The 20744-nt window shown below is 53.1% G+C and overlaps 1 protein-coding gene across 6 annotated transcripts in view; it reads right to left on the bottom strand.

The window, feature by feature from the left end:
• Positions 1–16496, bottom strand: part of EPHB2 (EPH receptor B2) — a 92930-nt gene extending 76434 nt beyond the window's left edge. For all 6 annotated transcript variants that reach the window (XM_009289104.1, XM_009289111.1, XM_009289118.1 and 3 more), the window contains exons 1-2: positions 16434–16496; positions 11645–12329 (exon numbers count right to left, since the gene is read on the bottom strand). In XM_009289104.1, the coding sequence (XP_009287379.1) occupies positions 11645–12329; positions 16434–16490 (742 nt within the window). In that variant the 5' untranslated portion in view covers positions 16491–16496. The remainder of the gene's footprint in view (positions 1–11644; positions 12330–16433) is intronic.
• Between the last annotated feature and the right edge of the window lie 4248 nt (positions 16497–20744).

Here is a 20744-nt window from a genome sequence, read left to right as displayed (position 1 = left end):
CTCGGTTGGGCTGGCACAGCATCGGTGGTCCCTGGTGTCCTGCTACCCCATCCCTGGCTTGGGAACCTCCTCCTGGTTTCCACCAAGGCCTTTCCGACCCCTTCTCATGGCAGCAGCCAAGGCAGCCCCGGTGTCAGGCAACCTGGTCTGGAGCGAGGACTTCTGCTGCCAGGGAAATGTGTCGCACTAATCTCTCTTCTTTAGGCAGGACTGAGCAGCAAAACTGCACTTGCACCCAGTCTGAACTCTTTGCTCAGCTTTGCACATTATGCTTTTACTGCTTTCCCACGCGTACCCCCTCTTCCCACACTCCGCTCGATATCTGCCTTGCAGCTGGAAGCACCGGAAAATCAGCCCTTGCACACGGGCAAATCCCCGCCATGGCCCCTGCAGAGGTGCAGAGAGCCAAACGCACCCAAAATCATTAAAGCTGTCAAGCATGCACGGGCTGCGTGTGAAGTGCACATGCATTGGGCTCGACATGTCCTAGAGGAACCACCGTGCATGTTGGGCAGGTCCCCATGTGCATATTTTTGCCTGGGAAATCCTGGAAAGAGCAGCCGCGCTCTAATTCAAGAGAAACAAAAACAAACTGGGATCGCTTCCATCTGAGCCAGACAGCAAAAACCTTTCCAGAAGCAAAAAAAAGACCAGTTCTAATTATAGGGTATCCTGAAGATACACATGCTTAGATTTGTCACTCTATTTGCAAATTAATCATACTCATGGTGGCAACGCAAGTAAGCATTGGGCATGATAAAGTTCCTCTTCTGGCCTCCTAATCCTCTTTAGAAAGAAGAACAACCAGCATAAGCAGTAACTGGTGGCAGACCGGTGCACCCTGCCATTTCCAGTGCCGCAGACCTTTTGCAGGTCCTAAGGCTAGGATTTGCATGGCCACAGCTGGAAGACTGAGCTTGAGAAAGCCTGGAGATCGTTTTTCCTACAACAGCTACCCCATCTCTTATTCTTCAGTCTGTGCCACAGGTCCACTCCCAGGGTGTCGATTGAGAGTAAACCACCAACATTACTGCTTGGATCAATGTCCGAGCTGACGTAGGTGATGGTAACGGCATAACCACTGTACTTGTGAAGGTGACTGAAAATTACAGCATCGCTCGCCTCCTCCAAATGAGAGGAAGGCTGGCAAGGCACCACACGCCGGGAAGCATGCTGTGGACTGCCAGTAGCAATGCAATGGCAAATGCAGGCAATTTTTAATCCATCATTGGGGTGCACAGCAGGGAAAGGTGAACAAGAAGCTTCTCTGGGTGTGAGTCATTCCCCAAATGTTTCTCCTAATCCTGTTTTCCCCGCTTTTACTCTTTCTGTTTTATTAACGAGGGCTGTGCGTATACACCAAAAGGCTCAGAATTAATTTTGCTCACTGTGTTGCAAGGAAAGGCCTGCAGCAGTAGCGTTTCCACTGCGGTAAACCCTCCTGAGTTTCATGCCTTCAGCTATAGGAATCCTCTGGGTGATGGCTGGCATGAGAGACCAGCTCCAGCACCCGCTTCCTGGGCAGCCCAAGGCATTGCTTCCTCCATCACAGCTCCCTGCAAGCCAAACACGGTGCTGCAGGATCCTGAGCCACTCAGGTGGGGATGAATGGGGAGGTTATCTGCCAAAATAATGCTCTTGATCGTGGTTACAGCAATACAGACGTCTGGAGAATTGTCGCTGGCACACGAGACTGGAGGGATAAGGAAAAAGGGAGGGGAGGGAAAGGGGCAGAGGAAGGCTCATGAAAAACAGTTGGTTTCCACTGAAATTCCTCAAGAGAGAGATCAGCACCTTAGAAAACCCCGGTTAAGGGTCTGATGCCCAGGAACGTCCCGCATCCCGCCTGTCCCTCGATGCTCCATGCATGTGGGCACTTCGGGCCGCTGCATGGGGCACCAGCCCACATCCGTCTGCTCTGCATGCCACAGGAGGACGCAGACATTGTGCTCAGGAACGGCTCTCCTGAAGGGCGGGGAGAAAGGTGGAACGGCGTGATGGAAACCACCCGCTGATGTCTGAGAGCAAACATGCCCCTGACGCTGCACAGACCCTTCCCGCGTCTCTGCAGAAAGCCTCCTGGAGAGCTGATGCTGTAAAAAGGCAGATATCGTGCATTTAATGGAGTGTGCTGTTTGACAAATATTATCTGTTACTACAGCCGCTTCAGAAGTCTCTACGATCTTTTCAAAAGCCATCTAGGCTGGGAGAAATACCATTTGGAGCAAAGCATCCACGTTACTCTACTTTATGGGCTCCACTTCAGGCTGCACTTTAATTCTTACTAATCTTGAGGGTTTGGGCATTTTGATAGTTTAAGATGAATAAAGCCTTTATCACGTGTCCGTTTATTGTTCACTCTGCTCCTGTCTCCCGTCACAGCTGCAGGTGTAGCAACAGTGGTACTCCTGGGATCATAATGTTTTGAAAAGAAATTGCTAGCTTTGGTTTCAGACTTAAAAATTGTCTTCTTGAACACAGGGTCCCCCTGAGCTCTGAATTTGACAATAGTCTGAAAGCGTAAAAAGACTTTGCAAGTAGGAGCTTGTCGTCCTTGAAAATTGTCAGCGCCCAAATACTGAAGAACCAGATATTCCCTCAAAATACATTTTGAATTTGCCCCATTAGCCATAGGAGTTATTTCAAGCCATCGCCCACCAAACCTGTGAACCTCCAATGGGACCCTCACCTCGTGGTCCAGACATGCCCATCACCTCCCCAGCCATCACCATCCCCAGTTCACCTCCAAGGACTCCAGGAAGATGCCAACACCTTGGCAGGTGTCATTTCAACCCACTGAAGCAAAGAAGAGCTCTCTGTCTTTGAAGACCTTGCTTCAGAGACCTGGAAAGGCTTCACAGGAGTCACCTACCTGGAGAACACATTGTGTTCACACAGGTCCCCCTTTAGGGTGCCTTTCAAAGAAAAGGATGTGGGAGGATCAATGCACTGAGTTGGTAGCTCCGGGTCTCAGTAGGACTTTTTTCTGTCTCCCCTTAACAGGGTGCTTTCCAAGACCCAGTGACTTACATTTTCCTGCTCACACTGTACCTTGTTCCCCATTTTCCAGCCGGTAAGACCCGCCATTCTGCAAATTACCAGTTTCTCATGTACTACAACCAGTTTTCCCACCTCTTGGGCAGATGCTGTACTCCAGCAAAGGCATCCGAGCTAGGGGGGCTGGGGGCTGCCGCTCACTCGGAGGAAGACTCCTGCTGAAGCTCGCTGGTAGAGAGGAAGTCAAGGATGCTGGTTCAGAGCCTCTTCTGCTTGTAAATGTATTTGCAGCGTGGCCACAGCCCACCCAAATCACGGCAGCGCTCTGCAGCCCTGCCTTAAACCAGCTGCTGGCCACGTCCCACAGTTTGCTGGGCTGTGCCCCTTCTTTCATGTCTCTTCTCTTTTTAATACCTAGAATTTTTTGGGGGGGGGGGGGTATTTTCTTTTCTTAGACTCCGCTCCCGCAAATGCCAAGAAATGAAGGCGACGAGGGGATGCCCCAGACTCACCCGAAGGCACTCACCGCGCTTCTGCCTGGTTTTGCTCCGCATCCTTCATCCAACTCCTTCCTTATGGTGTTTAAGTTGTAACACCCGCCCATGCAAGGACTGGGTATTGCGGATCGGTGTCACCGAACTTAAGGTCTCCTTCAAAATGTGAACATGTTGTGTATTTTGCTTGGGTGGCAAAATCTATTTAAACGTTGTTTGAATTTTGGTTTTTTTAACCCCAGCCATTGTGTGAGCTATGAACACTTTGACTCCATTTCCTAACCTTTATGGGGACTTTTATGTATACTTTCCAGTGATATACTATGTTTCTAAGGCATATGGGGAACAATAAAGTGCTTCCCTGGAGCTAATTAAGCTAATCATGGCTTCTAGATTAAATTTTCTGTAAGATTTTTACCTTGTATTGCTAAAATAAAATAACTGTGCTCTTACAGAGTGATCATCTGACATCAGAATAACTTTAAACCAGTGCAGAGAATGTCTGAGGGTATTTCCCAAAATTAAACGTTCAAAATAATCTCTTGGCTTTGGCCCGACTCACAGAAAAATCTCAAATGAAAAAAAAAAAAAATCCTCAAAAGCAGCGTCTTCTCCAATTTTTCTCAAGTTACTTATGATGAAGAATATTCTCCTCTTGCCCCATAAAGATTCATCACTCTGATGAATTCAGGGAAAAACCCTCCTTGCCCCCCAGATCTCTGAGCGCTTTGATTCAAAGGAAAAGCTAATGGTAAAAAACATATTCCCTTCATTTTATAGCAATAATGAATTAAAATCCTGGAAGCCTGGGCCTGGATCCCAGCTATTCATTCCAGTTCCTATTAATGTTTACCACTTTTCTCAGGAAAAAAAAAAAAGGAAAAAAAAAGAAAGGGAGGCCTATGAAGGAGAGAGAGGAAAAGCAGGAATAAACACTGCTCCCACTGGCGTCGGCACGGGATGCTGCCAGAGCCGCTATTCCCCCCTCACACGGGTGTAGCAAGACCAGGAATGTGGTATTTGATCCAAAATACTGTTTCATCTGTAAAAATAAGTCAGGGGGAGGGAGGGTTCTTATCAGTTCAGACATCAGCTCCATGAAAGCACCCGTGTTACAACAGGGCTCCCGCCCCTGCACCCAGGGCACGGTCAGCGCACGTGGAGGGTCAGAGGGGACATCACTCTTTCTCCGGTGGAGACCCTCCGGGTCTGCTCTCACCCACCTCCTCCCACCTTCTCGCTGACCCCAGCCCAACGGAATGCCTGGGGCGTAAGGATGGGGGGAGCAACCTGTCCCAAAGCGGGAAGGAGAGCAGAGACCTCCCCTGCAGTTCTGCGGGGGAAGACCTTGAGCAGAGAGAAGAAAGGGCTCATGCAAAGGGACTGGGAAGCACCAGCTATGGCAGATAGTGGCAATGCAAAACTCCACCATGTCTCTCTGAGAAATCCGGGGGATGGCCATCACTTCCATCAGGAAACTCCCAATGGGTTTTGCTGGACCTGAGATCTCCATCCCATCCTCCAACCCAAAGGACTCATGACCTGCCCATACTAATAAATGAAAATATGCTGTTCCTCTCCGAGCTTCCAGTGGGCTGCTCTCAGGTTATCTTCTGCAGCCTGCTGGGGTCTTTCCTATGCCTTCACAACAGGGCTGGGAGTGCTCTGCAACGCTCCTGCTGTTCAAAACTCACACTCATGTCCTGGAAAACCTTGTCTCCTCCCTTTCTCTATAGAGAAAAGACTTTTGTAGAAGGTCTCAGCCCATCCCTTGTCTTGAAAGCAAAACGAGAAAGCAGTTCTCATTTCCTTTGCCTGCTTTTGGCCACAAAGGTCTAGTCCCTCAGAAGCAGCATTTCCTATTCTGAGCTGAGTCGTCTATCTCCCTCCTTCAGCAGCAGATGTCTTGCCCCATTCCTGGACCATCTCTGACCCTCCTTGCAAGGTCAGCATCTTTTCAGGCTTCAGACCGCAAGAAATTAAATGCCTCGACCCCCCCCCTCCGTCTGACACCCCCTTGCTCTGCTAGGCTCCCCCGGTCCTACTCCAACCTTCAGATGACCAAACGCTACCCAGCAATGCGCAGAGGACAAGCTGGCATCTCCTCCGACTCCAGGGTGCACCAAGCAGGCTTGGAGTGGTTAATACCGAGCAGCTGCAATCCCCACCACAGCCCTAATTGGATTCACAACATGGAGAGGTCAGCGAGAAGCAGGAGGGAGAAGAATCAAAGCAATGGAAAGAAAGAGGCTGTATTCTTGCTTCCCAGACAGAGAGGGAGGAGAGGGAGAACCCCAAAGAGCAGTATCCACAATGACATCGAGCCACAGCCGGCTGGGAGCATTCAAATTGTCAACAACTCTGTAGAAAAGGCAGACAAATTCCTGTTTTGTACTTGGGAAGAAGCCAGGTGATGTAATCATCTTATAGGATGATGGCGAAATACTTTCCATTCCAGCAGTAACTCAAGATGTTAAATAGCAGCTACTAAAGTTAAACATTGTTAAATCAGTATGTCAGGATAGCATCTACCTAAGAGTTTTTAAAGAGATGGCTGATGAACCAGTGGACAGTTAATGTTCACTTTCCACATACCGTGAAGTAGTAGGATGTTTCAGAGATGTAGGAAAAAGCTATTTGTTAAATGAGGCAGTCTTGGCTATTTTAGGACTGCCACTGCAACGTCAGTACCAGTCAAATAAGGATGTGCCAGCTACAGGATTCGGTCAGCGAAGAATTAAAGGAAGGTAGTAATAGTAGTGCCAACCTACTATTTATGGAAAACAGATTAAGGCAAATTAGCCTCATATGGTTTTTTGATGCAATTACAAGATTGGCTGGGAGAGGTAACAGCATTAATGCAACGCACCCAAACTTCTGCAGAGCATTCCCCTCGGTAACACATGATATTTTGATTCAGAAATTAGAGGGTCCACAGACACCATGGGACATATTCAATGCATTAAAACTTGGCGAGCTGATACTGCTATGGTCTGAGATCTAAGCAGGGAATGTGCAGAGAGCAGGTCTGTTTCTACTAGAGCCAACAAATTTGGTTCGTGCCTCTGGGCTATTTAACATTTTTATGAATGACCCAGGAGAAAGCCCAAAGCGTTCCCAATAAAGTCAGCTATGACATGGAAGTTGTAGTCTGGTAAATACTGAAGATGATGGGTTCCTGATACACAGCAATCCGGATGCCTCGGTGAGCTGGGCACAAACAAGGAATGTGCATTTCAGTACAAACACATGTCAAATCACAGCTCCGGGGACAAGGATGCGGGCCACAGCGATTATCTGCTCCCAGTCCCACCGGGAAGGACAAGGATCCTTCAGAAGCACCCAGAGAAATGCCATTGCCAAAATGGTTACAGCAAAGCGGGGATGTAGGAAGAGGGAAATCTCAGCATCCCCTCTGGCACTCGGCTGATCACTGTGAGCATCCTGTACATGGGACAGTGGATCTGCCAACGGAAAGGCTAAAGCAGTGCCAAGGGCCAAAAACCTTACCAGAGGACCGGGGGCCAAGGATTACTCTTAAACAGGCACACGGAAAGCAGAGGTGTGGTGGTGGACAAAGTTCACCAAGGTCCAAGTGCCAGGTGCAGATGGGAGTAAGAAGGCAGGAGCGACCACTGGAAGCATTTAACGGGCAATTCTCCATCTCTGGAAACATTTACATCATGATTGGCTGTATCTGCTCCAGCTCAACCAGGAATGCTTCTTAATTACCCCTAGGACCTTACAATTTATTGGCTGGGTCCAGCATTATCAGTGGAGGCCCAGACCCGAAACAGGCATGGAGCCATAAATAGCCTGTTATCTTCAAAACATCACGTACTTATGGGATGTGACTGTAAGACAGCTAAGACATACCCTTCTCCAGCACATCAGAAAGCTGCACGTCCCTCCAAGCCCTTAGCACATGCTTGCCCCGTCCAAAACCCAAGGACAGCACAGCTGGGACAGACCCTCACTGCTTCCCACACCTCTGTGATGGAGGAATAGGTCTGGGTCCTCAACACACGTGTACATGCACATCACTGCCTCTGCATCCCCAGCACATGGCGGGGTGGTAGCCCATCTGCTGAGTTGGACCTCAAAATAACATGCAAGCATAGGCAGGGAAGCCGTCATGGAGCCCACCTGTAGGACACACATCTGCAAGGGCAAAACCTACCAGCCAGCCTTATACAGCCCCCGACTGGGATACCCCCGGTACCAGCCCACTACAGCAATAACCCCAGAGGTCACGCTTCTCCCTTTAGAGCTGGACTTGGGCCGAGTCAGTGCTGGAGCTGACCTGGGAGTATCCAGCTGGGTCGGTGGTGGAACCGGGCTGTGGTGTTGGTGGGGCTGGACAGGACCAGCACCAGGTTGGGTGCTGGAGGTGCGTCAAGACCCCCACATCCTCCCTCCTGGCTCTGCCCCCCAGGGAAGGAGCAGGAGGAAGGCAGTGCAGGCTCCGAAGGGGGGACACTGTTGAGCCCTCAGGCTCCCCACAGGGGTGGCCCAGCTCCACCTTGAGCTGGAGAAGACAGATGGCAGCCTGGACCTTCTACAGACCACCTAGGCGACCAGGTTTCTCCTTTTCCCAGCACATCACCAGCTCCTCTCCTCCTCAGAAACGCCTGTGACCCCAAGGGATGACGCCACATGTCTCTGATAGCAAGAGAGTGTGACCACCAGCTTCTGCAGGGCAAAACCATCCCTTGTTACCACGGCAAGACCAGGACTCCTCGCGCTTGGCACTGTACGAGTGCAACAAAGAAGAGGCTGCCCGCTGCGAATGCAGTGATCAGACACATGAGCAGATGTCCTCCAAAGCTGGAGAGGAGCTGGAGATGGACGCAGGGTTCAATAGCTAAGACCAGCAGCCAGCGGCTGCCATCCCTGAGCAGGCAGAGACCCTTGCAGGCAGCATTCGCCTACCATCCAGTCCAAACAGAGAGAGCAGGCAGCACAATAGCTCTGCCTCCGCTGTTGCAGAGGGGAGCCAATGAATAAGGGAGGCAGAGAGAGAAATGCGCTTAATATGCTGCATGGGAGGGACAGGCGGGGGAGAAGGGGGGAGGCGGCAGACAAAGAACAGGGAGATGGAGAAAAAAGACGTAGGCAGGGAGCAGGAGAAGGTGAAGCGGGGAGGACGGGGCTGGGCGTATCGGGCTGGGGGGGGAGGTGGTGCAGGGAGGCGCGTGCACGGAGCCCCTCGCCAGCACAGCGGAAAGGAGCCGGGAAGCGAGTGGAAGAGCGGAGCGAAGAGGAGCGGGAAGCCAGCCCCTCGCAGGGCCCTGCGGGACTGGCGAGCAAGGCCCAGCAAAATGAAAATCTCTTAACCACACAGAATTGTTAACTGCCCCCAAATCCTTTTGTGCTGGAGCTGCAAGCTTAGAAGAGCTTAAGCTGTTAGATGCATGAACTTCCTCCATAAATATCCCTTGTGTACACTGCCGTGAGCAGGCTTGCGCTGTGCTAGCCAGATGAAAAGCCCAGCGGAGAAAATGAGCAACTCCTTCCAGCGCCTTGCAGCTGCACCGAGGGGCCATCCATTGCTCGGGATGCCCTTTTCCACCAGGAGCCCTTGGCAGGGCAGGACCAGTGAGCCATGTCCCTCACACTCCCCGCCACGTCCCGTTTGGGCGACCAAGCCGTGTGAGAGCACTTCGCCCCAAAAGCCAGCTCAGATTTGCTTTTGTTTTGCTTCTGGAAAGGGGCCCAGATTTCCTCCCACCCCTCGAAACATGAGAAAACCTGCCGGCCACATGTACAAGTGAGTCCCCCAAACCAGGCGGCTCATAAGCTGCCTCTGTGGGGACCGGGGACAAGGACACGACAGGAGGTGGGCAGGGATGCAGGGATGCATCCTGCAGGTCCTTCCTGAGTTGAGCTGGGGAGGAGAGCCCCTTCTCTGCCCAACCGAGCCGGGGTGAGCAGCCCCTTCCCCAGTCCTCTGTGGGGCTCACTGCGGGTGCTGGGAAAGGATGGGGATGCTACGGCTGTCCTGCCAACTCCGTGGCTGGCTCTCCTCCTGGTCCCCACTCTTCTTCTGGGGGCTGCTGGGGGAAAACGGAGGGTGTGCCCCAGTCTGGCACTGCCCTGGGGTCCCATCCAGCCCTGATCGCGCCGCCCCACACAGGAAGGGGAAGGGGAAAGGGAAGGGGAAGGCAGCCCCGGGGCCAGCTGCCCCATGGAGACGGCGAGGCGGCGGGCTGCCGGCCGCCGGGTGATTAATGACGGTGGGGAGCGTGGGGCCGGGCACACGCCAGCACTGGCTGGAGAAACAGCTGCCGAGGTACCGGACCTCCCAAAATCCTGCTGCTGCGCAGACAAAGAGAAGACCTGGCCTCTCCCTCCTGCTCTCTCCCTCCACCTTGGCCCCCCCGCTCCTGCCTGTTCTGTCTCCCCTTCCAGCCCTGCCGGGCCAGGCTGCAGGGACAGGGCTCTCTGCATAAGGAGGTCCTGGGACCGTCCCTTGGCTGGGCTGGCAGCAGGACTGGGGAGCCCCGAGAAACCACAGCTGCATCAGAGCAAAGTGCTGTGCAGGGCTGGGTCCGCTTGGGCAAAAAAAAAGGCTGAGATGGGAAAGCTGACATCAATCATTTTGGCTTTCTGGTGTTGCTACAAATGCTTCACTTGGGTGTCGTAAAACACCCGTCTTCCTTTCGAGGCTGGGATTAGCCAGGCTCCCTTTCCATACTGTGTTGCAGCAGTACTTCCTTGCTGTCCCCGTCCCCAGCACTGTCCCTGCTACACCTGGAGGACACTTGATCACCCCGAGCTCAGTGGGAAGAGACGTTCAGTGGCTCAGTGAGGAGTAGCTCAAAGCATGGATATTAAATGACATCCCCAGCACATCAGGACGCTTGATGCATGAGCAGCCCAGCCACCAGCAGAAGACGCAGTGCCCTCTCCAAGGGACTATCCAACCTGCAGTCCCAACCAAGCATGGCCAGAGACTGTCCGTCCCCCTCTCTGGTGTGTCTGTCTCCCCACTTACCAGCACCTTCCCTGTGCTTGCTTGGTGCTACCCGGCCACCCCTTCCCACAGCAAGAAGAGAGAAGACGCAGCTCCTTCCTTGTGCTCTTCAATGCCCACTGACATATCTATAATTGATCTCAGAGAAACCCCAGCTCTGCTCGGAGTGTGCCGATGCTATCGAAACTGTAATGGGATTTTGATGTTCAGCCAGGACAGGGGGAAGAGTCCGTTTGCCAAACGCCATGGTTTGCTCTGTGCATGGTACAGCCGCAGGTGCCCATTAAACATGCAGCTCTTGGGTCCTCATCTCTCTCCCGATAACCCCAGCAGCTCCTTTCTCAACCTCCCCAAGCCCACGCGTGACTGAGGAGGAGCAGAGATGGGTTTGGGCACGGTGCTTTCAGGGAGGGTGGTGCAGAGCCTCTCGCTTGCCTGGGACCACACTGGCTCCACGGTGCTCAGCTGAGCTGAGCTGATCAGGTGCTCCCAAAGTCTGCTTTGAACATCTACAAGGGCAGGAGAACATCTACAGGGCAGGAGACCTCTGGCTGATGAGGCAGCTCAGGGGCCAGGCTTGGAGGTGCCCAGGCTGGAGAGGTGAGCCCGGCCCTGAACAGCCCGTGACCATGTCCCACCCTGGGCCATTTGCACCTCACCAGGAAAATGCTGCAGACAACTTGCTCCCTCCCACTGCGTCACCTTTGGGTGCCTGCACTCCCGCTCCCCTCACCCCAGAAGCATTTCAGCCCACACCAAGGCACAGGGCGCGAACCGACATGAAAACTGCCCCAGTATTTTGGGAGGTGACTACAGATCAGTGGCACGCACCATGGCTACACATATGTGTCCCTCCAAGACCTGGAGAGCACAGAGGGCACCAGCAACAGGGCGGCACCCCTGGAGACCTGTTGGCTCTGAGGACCCAGAGGTAACACAGAGCCTCTGCAATGGATGGATGAGGCCAGGGCAGGAATTGAGGAGCTGGGGAAGGAGTCAGCATCCACACACATGCTCCTCTCCCACGTCCCCACGTGCTCCTCTCCCACCCCTGCCCAAGGAGGTCACTCCCAGGCAGCTCATGCAGATCCCAGCTGCAAATCCCAACTGCCACCACCGGCACAGCCCACCGGCAGCGAGGCGAGCGCACGGAGCGAGACTGAAGGCAAGCAGTTACCTCTGCAGACGGTCCCGTTTTCCACTGACTCGTAGCCCGCCCGGCACATGCAGCGGCCGATGGGCACCAGCCACTCGCCATCCCCATTGCAGTACAGCTTGATTGGCACATCCACCTCCTCTGCATTGGTGATGCACGTCCCCCGGGCTGCCACCAACGAGGTGCTCTCTGCTCCCGAGAGGGTTTCTTGGAAGACGGCCCCATTCTGGATCACGCGGGGACACTTGCGGTAGAAGACGCGGACGGCAATCAAGGACATGCAGCCTCCGTAGTCCTGGAAGGCCAGGTAGAAACCATTCTTGGAGACAGGTCCAAAACTACGCACCTCGGTGTTAATCTTCATTACCCGTCCACCTAGGTCCACCTGCGAGAAGCTCTCATCGGCAGCAATTGTGTCCACCTTCATCCAAGGATTCTCCATCCAGTTAGGAAAAGTCTTGGTGGCCGAGTCAAAGTCTGACTCAAAATAGTAAAGGTTAAAAGTCTCCTTACAGGAGCCTGGGACATTAGGGATGCTGCTGCAGTCCCGGACAGAAAATTTCATCTCCACGTGGATGCGGTGCGCTCCTCGCCTCCGGATGTACTTGGTCCGGAGCCAGTTGTTTTGGCTGGATTCGAAGACGTTGCACACCTGGTAGGTGCGAATCGTGTTCATGTTCTCGTCGTACCCGCTCACCTCTTCCCACTGCGGACAGGACACAGAAAGTCAAGGGGCTGCACCGAACTGATGTTCCCCACCCACTTTGCCTCTTCCCAGCCCCACTGTGTGCCAAGAGGGCAGGCTTTGCCAGTACCAGCTACACCACACCGTGCGCACCCCATCTGCAGGCAGCCCCATCGGTGCCCAGCACCTCGCCCTGGCACAGCTCCAGCACCACCCTGCAAGCACCCCATACCTACGTGCCTCCGTCCTTCTCCGGCAGGATTTGACCCACACTGCATGCCAGGCAGGCTCCGCGCCGTGGGGACAAGGTAGCCCAAGCCTTCAGCAGAGCTCATGGCCATCTCGCTGGCAGCAGCACTGTGCTCCATGCCCAAATTTATGGTAAAGCATCTCTGCTGGGTGGCAGGGCATGGTGGGGCCATGCACCTCCTCTGCAGGCAGTAATGTCTTTAGCAGGGGCTCTCGCCTGTGGGCTGCACTGTACGGCAGAGCCTCCCGGCAAAGTAACACGATGCCTTTAGCAGATGTATTCCCACCGGTGCCACTACGGTTACAGACGTGGCAGACAGGACCCGCATTCTCAGGAGTGCGTAATGCAGCCGTAAAACCTCCTCGCCGGCTGCAGCCCGAGCACTGGTGTGAGGGGCAGGCAGCCACAGCGCAACGGGCCAGTAGCCAGCGGCCGCTCCCCAGAGGCGGGAGGGAAGGTTTATGGGAGCCTGGCTGACCCCGCTGCGTACCCAGAAAGGCAGATGCTGGGTTCGATCCTGCTGGTAGCCCTCATCCCTGCCCCTTCAAGGGCCAACATGCTTTGGGGTCCCTCCTGCAGGTATGCACAGGTTCCAGCCCCAGCTGTCCTAAACTGGATCTAAGGGATGTCCTATGAGCTGTGGCATGACAGTAACATCCTTCCCGGCAAGACAGCTCAGAGCTGACATATTTCCCTATGGGAAGCTCAGCCAAGCTCCCCGCAGCCGACCAACAGCTGACTCTGCCAGATCTCAAGGAGTCTCTGCAGAGCTTGGGGCTGCTGTGACACCTCCTGGCCCTGTCCAGCTCCCTGCCCTTTCCCCAGGCTGTTTTTTTCCAAATCTTTCAGCGCTTGTTGCTGCCTCCATCCTTTGTAGGATGAAGAGACTTCAGGGCGGGTGATGCACCAGGCAAGGGCAACGCTGCAGCCTGTAACCGGCTGCCACTCCTCTGCGGTGTGCGAAGACAGGAAAGGGTCTTTGTGGGAGGAGAACCTTTCACTTGGCTCACCAGAGCATCTCCCCCAGCCCAGACCTTGCTGGGGGGGCAGAGCATCTCCCCATGCTGCCCCTTCCCCACCCGCAGCACCCTCGTTATGCTGGCGGTAGGGACCAGGGCCCAGCTAGCGTGTGACACAGTCCCAGCCAGCTGGAACGGCTTCTCATGAACTTGTTCATAAACCTGCTCAAGTGGAAGCTGAGCTGTTTCCCACGGACGTGAAACCATGAGCACAACCCTGCCCTAGATGCAGGATCGTGACACCCAGGGCAGGGCGGCAGCACAGCCCAGATCCAGCATCCATGCCAGGACCAAGGTCTGCAGGGAAAACCCTGCAGGAGCAGAGCACCCCCAGCGCCTTGGCCTGCAAACAGCCTCCACAAGGGCATCCAGGACTGCAGAGGGAGGCTCACGAGATAGGAGACAGATTGCTCCTTGCACATCAAGGCTAACAGCCCGACAGAAGGCTGTCAGGGAAGATCCCCAAACAGCTCCAACCACTTCTGATTGGCAGTGGCTGCAAATCTGCTGCCGTCGCTGGGGAAGGAGGAGAGCATCCTTGCAAAACACAGCATTTGCTTTATCTTCCAGAAATGAATTTGGTGTGGTAGTGGAAAATTGTAGGATCTCCCCGGTTTAAAAACCAGGCACCGTTTGGGAGGGGGTTGAAAGAATCAAGGACAAGGCACGGGGAAGCAATTGCTTCCTCTGCCCTGCCTCTGACATGGCTCTCCCTCACCTGGACCACTCCTGACACCCACTCCAAAATAGCGTGTCAGCCACCAAGACCCAACAATGCCCAGTACCTGCCCCATCCCCATCCACACCTGCACAGCCCCCAGGGAGGGCTCAGGACACGAGCCTGAAGAGCTCAGCCTGGCCAGACAGGAGCAGCACGTGATGGAAGGAGAGTCTCTCCAGCTTGTGGATGAACAGTAGACGGCGGAGGCAAGGCATGGGGACACCTATGAGCAGCACAGGAGCTCCACAGCCAGGGAAAAGCAACTGTTTGGGCTTTCAGCTCATTAATAATCACCAGAGGAAATAAACAGGAGAAGCACCCAGCAGCTTTTGTCTTCCAGGTGATGCTGGCTGCACCCATCCCTGCCAAAGTCAAGCCACCCATGGGTAAGATGCCCTGCCTTGTCCTGGCAGTGGGCACGAGGCCGCACTGGAAGAAGCCGTGAAGGCACCGCAGTATCGGTACCCGTGATGTGCACAGTGCAGGGCACGACGCGCACCGCGTCCCCCGCAGGGACCTGCCCAGAGGTGGGGATGGGAGGCGATTCCCACCAGTGATGCTGGGGCTGCACTGGACTTTCCAGATGGGCATCTCCATCCCGCTGGGGACTGGGGACCTGGGAGCACCCCGGGGGCCAGGCTGCCTGCTCAGGACCCCCAGCATCCTCCCGCATCCCTGCAGCAGCGAGCAGGGGGCTCCCGAGCTCCCTTTTCTCAGCTGGGAGAGAAAGTCACCCCTGTGCACCAGCCCCGGCGCTTCCTCGACGCTTAGTTAGAAGCCTCTCCCTTTCTCCTCGCTCTCTAATTAACATGCCGGGAGCTTAAAAGAAGGCGGCAGCACAATAATACAGGGAGACGGCTTCCAGCAGGCCCAGGCCTCATTACCGCAGGGCTGGGGAGCCGGGAGCAAGGCATGCTTTACATATGGAAACACCGCAAACAAGAAAGGCTGGGCGAGGAGAGAAAAAGACTTGACCTCTGCTCCCGCCTATTGTGCACCCATCATCCCCCTTTGGCGGCCGGGACGGCGCTGGCGGGGCGGCCGGGCTCACGGGCGGGCATGGGGCTTTATCATGGTGATAGGGGACCGGTGCCGGGAGCGCCCGCGGGCTTCTCGGGAGCCAGGTTTAATCTCGCCAACGGAGGTTTTTCTTGGCCGTTTTTTTACTTCTGCCAAGTCGGCTTGGGGAGGGGGCTTGCTGTCAGCCCTGGGGTGAGGTCCACAGAAACGTCTTCATCCAGCCCCCACAGAGGGTGGATGGCAGGCAGGATTGCACCTGAGCTACCACCTCCATGCACAGGGATGTGAAGCATCTCCAGGCTTTGGCCGGGCTGGATTGGGCCACCTGAGCCCAAGGGAGCAGGTCGAGGGTGTCGGGCACTGGGGCTCCATGCTGCTGCTGGCCACCACAGCCAGAGCAGGGCGGGATGCTCTGAAGCACCTTGATGCCCCATGCAAACCCCGTGGGACATGGAGGTGGCTGGGGCCACTCCAGTTTTGTATCATGAGCTGAAGGGTGCAGAGATGCACTGCTTGTCTAAGCTCTTCTTTAAAGGAGCTTCTTCTGGGTGGTCTTGGGATATGGCTCAGGGGACTCTTGGCACCAGTAAAGCAGAGAGACAGTCACTGCTGAGCCAGCAAATGTCCCTCCGTGAGATGCCAGGGATGCTGGACAGTCATTTCAGGGCTTGATCAAACAGCTGCTGTGGGTGCAACCTCACAGGCCAATGCCCTCATCCTTTTCTGCTACAAGTGACAGGCAATGGGGTAACAAGTGAGCTACTGGGGACAAACAGTGGTGGCCTTGGCATTTCATTTCTCCCTCTCCGTGATTTTTAACTGGCTGCAGGCCAGCTTTATGGAGAGTATGATTCCTCCAACATCATGTTGGCCTGATGCTGTAGGGTGAGAAGTACACTCCTCCAGCATTGGGGTAGTTTTTGGAAGCATCACCTCCTAGAAAACTACTGGAAACCTCAACTGTCAACTTGTGCTCTTCCCACTAGACCTTTTCACGTGGCCAAGGCACTCTGCTTCAGTGGGTGACTATTGTTGAGCCATCCCTCTTAAGTTCACGTGCAGAAGGAGACCCCAGACCAGGCTCTGGGCCCCCGTAAAGCAACAGGATAACTTACCCCCGAGGGAGGATGCACCGTCCAGCCCAGCTCTGCCGTTGCCGTTGTGGAGTCCATCAGCGTCTCTGCAGGAAGAAGGTGAAACAAGGAGTCAGTGGCCATCCAGTGAATGGCCTGAGGCTGGCGAAGGGGAAAGAGGTGGAGAGGAGCCAGCCCAGGACTGCAGCCATCAAGCCCAGCCTGCGCCGAGCCCTCTGGCCAGCTCTCAGCCAGGGAGGAGCCTGGCATTGGTCCCTCCACCCATTTGCTTCCCCATCCATTGCCCATTGCTCCCTGGCCCCCTTGTCTCCTGCAATACATGGGGGCACGTGCTCTTCCACCCACCAGCCCAGCTAGACTTTACTCCTCAGAATCAGGGTACCACAGCCCCGGAGCAGCTCTGCTGCTGCGGACAAGGAGCCCAGCCCGAGCGCGTTTCCTCCATCACCTTCCAGTTTCTTTTGCAAAAGCGGGATATTTTTTTCTCAACATTTTGCATGGTAGGCAGCATCCTTGATGATGCGGTAGCACACGGGAAGGAGCAGCACTTTTAGGACTTAAAAGTACTAAAAGATTAAACCAACGTTAAAGCTGGTTTTCCAGGCAATTTGGGTTGAAATACGTCAGGCGATGCTACTGCCGACCAGCACAGAGGAGAAGTCTCCCTACGCCACGTGGGCAGCAAAGCCTCCTTATCTTTTCTACAGCTCGTCACGCTTCCAGCACTGAAGCTTTTTTCATCCCAAATAGCTATAGGTTGGCCTAACTACACTGATGGCATGAGAAGGGATGCTCAGGTTATGGCACCCCAATACTTGGGCTAACGTGTGTAGGTGTTCACCATCCAGCATGGGAACGGGCCAGACGGCCCCATCAGAAATACATTGGACAGACACTTCCATGAGTGGTTTCGACAATCTGTGTAACTGTCCATCCTCCAGGTCTGCGGTCGCACACTCGTTGCAACATGGGGATTTTTCTGCACTGTGCCCAATGCTGACATTTTAAGAAAACAGGACAATATTCCGGTGTTTAGGAAATGAAGTTCAGAAATCATGCCCAAAGGTTTCAGCACACCGAGGTCGGGCATGGGAAAAGCGTGATGCTTGTGGGACAGACTGTACAGGCCAGCATACGACCAGTGATTCTGTGGCTGAGACCAAGGTGATGCCCACAGAAGAAATTATATCCCTCTGCTCTGTAGGGAGAATGTGAATCTGCCCCTGATTTCAGCATGTGCACTCGGGACGCCAACTGCATTTGCAGGGATGCTGGAAAGCATCCAGCACACACACACACGCAAGACACAAACACGAAATTCGGCTTGCACCTTCACTTTCCCTGCCCTCCCAGTTAATGCAGGACAGGCAGGGGAACAGTCCAGCTTTAGGGCTCTGCAGCTCTCAAGAAAAAGCATCTTATGCACAAGATGTACACCCACTCCACGTCAGCTCACCGAGAGCGAGCAACCAGGAGAACCCCAATATAGTCGAGATCTCCAGCCACCATCCTATAACCCAACAAATGGTGCCAGTTCCCATGGCCACAACAGGGACGGAGAGTGACTGGCTGTAACCGTGTCACAGAATCATAGAATCATAGAATAGTTTGGGTTGGAAGGGACCTCTAAAGGCCATCTAGTCCAATCCCCCTGCCGTGGGCAGGGACATCTTCAACTAGATCAGATTGCTCAGAGCCCCCTGTTGCTGCTCCTCACCATCAAAAGACCAAGCATCCTGCCACGAATCCCCCAAAAGCATCTCCACCTTCTCCACTTTCACTACGTTGAACAAAAACAAAGGAAGAAAAGCTCAGCCTTGAGCAGACCCATCATTTAAGAGACAAGCCTGGATGCAGAAATGGCTGTGGTTCAGCCTGCCCAACAGCGCATGCGAACTCCCCTTTTCCCATCGGCAAGCCAAAAAGTGCCTCAGCACAGATATGCTCCTTGCACCTACTTCTGGCAGTAAATCATTTTCAGACTGTGGGTTGTTCGTTACTCCTGGTTAGAGCCAGCGGTTTCCAGTTCACAGGAAACCAGGATTTCAAAATTTGGTTTTATTCCAACAGTAAAAAGCAAAAATAGTTCTTTTCAAATTTTCCCACTAGGAAGAGTTCTGGAAAACAGCTAGTTCAGAAATGTTGTCATTCAGATTGAAATTTCTTTTTAAACTGATTATTTTTTTACATAGTTCAATAATAGTGTTTATTTTATCAGAGGATCTGGCTTTTTCATTAAAACACCAGTGGCACTTTGATCTGAAAGGAAAACAACATTTTTCACCCAGTGCTAGCTAGGAGCTGCATTACTTTAAAAAAACCTTAAATTTGTTACTTTATCTTAACTATCAATGACAGTGGTGTAGAGTAAGTATATTAATAGCAGTGACTACAATGTAAAAGAAGATATACTCTAAACCAGTAAATAATTCCCCAAATAAAAATAGTATTTTGAAGCATTTTGCATTTTTAAAAGACTTTTATTTAATGAAAACTCAGTGCAATGGAAATGTGCTCGGTGCATTGCTGCACAGCACGCTGCCCACAGCCCTCGCCGTTGCCCCTTATCCTCAGCTGAAGAATTGCACTTCTCCTTGGAGCTATGCATCTACCCCAGCTGGCCCAAGGACATCTTGTTTTGACGCAAGACAAGGACGAGTAGAAATTTGCAGGTTTTAAGCAGGTTTTTCCAGTGGTCAATTATCTTCTCATAAAAAAAGATCTTCCATTAATTTTAGTCTGAATTTACACTGTTCAGCTGCCAGCTGTTAGATTTCCTTTTACTTGTACAAAGACCCTACTATCCAAAACCTCCTTTCCCTCTTGTGGTGCTTAAGGGTGGCAAACGTATCATCTCCAAGATAACTAAATTAGCTGAGCTTCCTTATTCTTCCACCCTAAAACAGGTTCCTTTCTTTGAGGCTCCTGTTTATCAACCTTCTTTGTGTACGGTGGACCCCAAGAATGTGGTCCCCATAGCACACAGTTGTAACATCCCAATGCACCCCTTTTTGCACAGCTTTTCTACCAAATTGCTGCCCTATCTGAAGTCCATTTGGAGGTGGGTTGGCATGTTAGCACTTAGCAGTAGTTGCATGAATGACAGAAAATTGCGAATAACTGGTCCCAATGAATCAGAGTGAACCTGGTTAGACGCACCGACTGCAAAAGTGGATGTGAAGCCAGGATGGGTTTCAATGGTGGTGGTGGGTTTGCTCCATTATTCATTGATGGCTGACTTCAAAACACCTTATTGCCCAAATAATGGCCTGCCACAGAGTTCTCTTGCCCATATACCTGTCCAGGAGCACCCCTCACCCTCCACCTGAGGTCGAGGAGGCCACGTGGTCCTCCAGGGAATATCACTGTCTCATCCCTGAGAAGTTTCTTATTTCCAGACAAAAGAAGTGCATTAATTCATTTCTCCAGCAAACAAAATCAGGAGTGATGTCCAATGAACCAACTTATCCCTCATCTGCAGGGATTTCTCGCTGCCTCTCTCCCAGGCTCAGACCTGCTCAGATCTCCACAGCAAGAGGCAGTGGTGGGCAGACTGCAGGGGGAGGAAGGCCCCATGACGACGCAGCCAAGCCCTGCTCTGACATACCATCCTGAAAGTGCTGGCACGGAGTCCGAACTAGCAACCAATAAACCAGGAAGGTTTAAGAAAGCAAGAGAAGGCCTTACCACCCACCTCAGCCACGCAAGAGAAAGGCTGAGATTCCCCCAGGGTCTACTTCTCCTTCAGCTGGATGGGTTTTTATTGCTGCAAGGAACTGCGGAAGCTCATCAAAGAGGAGTCTGAAAGATGATTGATTGTGGTTTGCAAGGATCTACACCAGGAGAAAGTAGCAGCAAACAGAGCTCCTTAGCCCGTGAGGGAAATAGCAGCTACAGTTTTGCCTGGGAGTTGAACCCCGTAAGACACGTGGAAAACAAGATTCAGTTTTACCAGGGAAGGTAATAGCCCCTGAAGAGTAATTGCCAAGAGGAGCAGATCTTGCACTGTTTGCATCCTTCCCCATCCTGGGTGAACCAGGAGCTGGAGAAGCACGTGTTGCAGGAGCACACACTGGGCAGGAGGTCACCTTGGTTCCTTCTGCCATCAAGGTATGATAACCGAGGATATACTCATGGACATTTTTAAAAAGGGAAAAAAGGAAGACCCGGGGAACTCCAGGCCAGTCAGTCTCACCTCTGTGCCTGGGAAGATCATGGAACAGATCCTCCTGGAAGCTATGCTAAGGCACATGGAGGACAGGGAGGTGATTCGAGACAGCCAGCATGGCTTCACCAAGGGCAAGTCCTGCCTCACTAACCTAGTGGCCTTCT

The sequence above is a fragment of the Aptenodytes forsteri genome, unplaced genomic scaffold (assembly GCF_000699145.1).
Source record: "Aptenodytes forsteri isolate BGI_AS27 unplaced genomic scaffold, ASM69914v1 Scaffold253, whole genome shotgun sequence".
NCBI classification, from domain to species: domain Eukaryota; kingdom Metazoa; phylum Chordata; class Aves; order Sphenisciformes; family Spheniscidae; genus Aptenodytes; species Aptenodytes forsteri.
The sequence above is the reverse complement of the archived record's forward strand: the minus strand, read 5'-3'. Positions and strand labels throughout refer to the sequence as shown.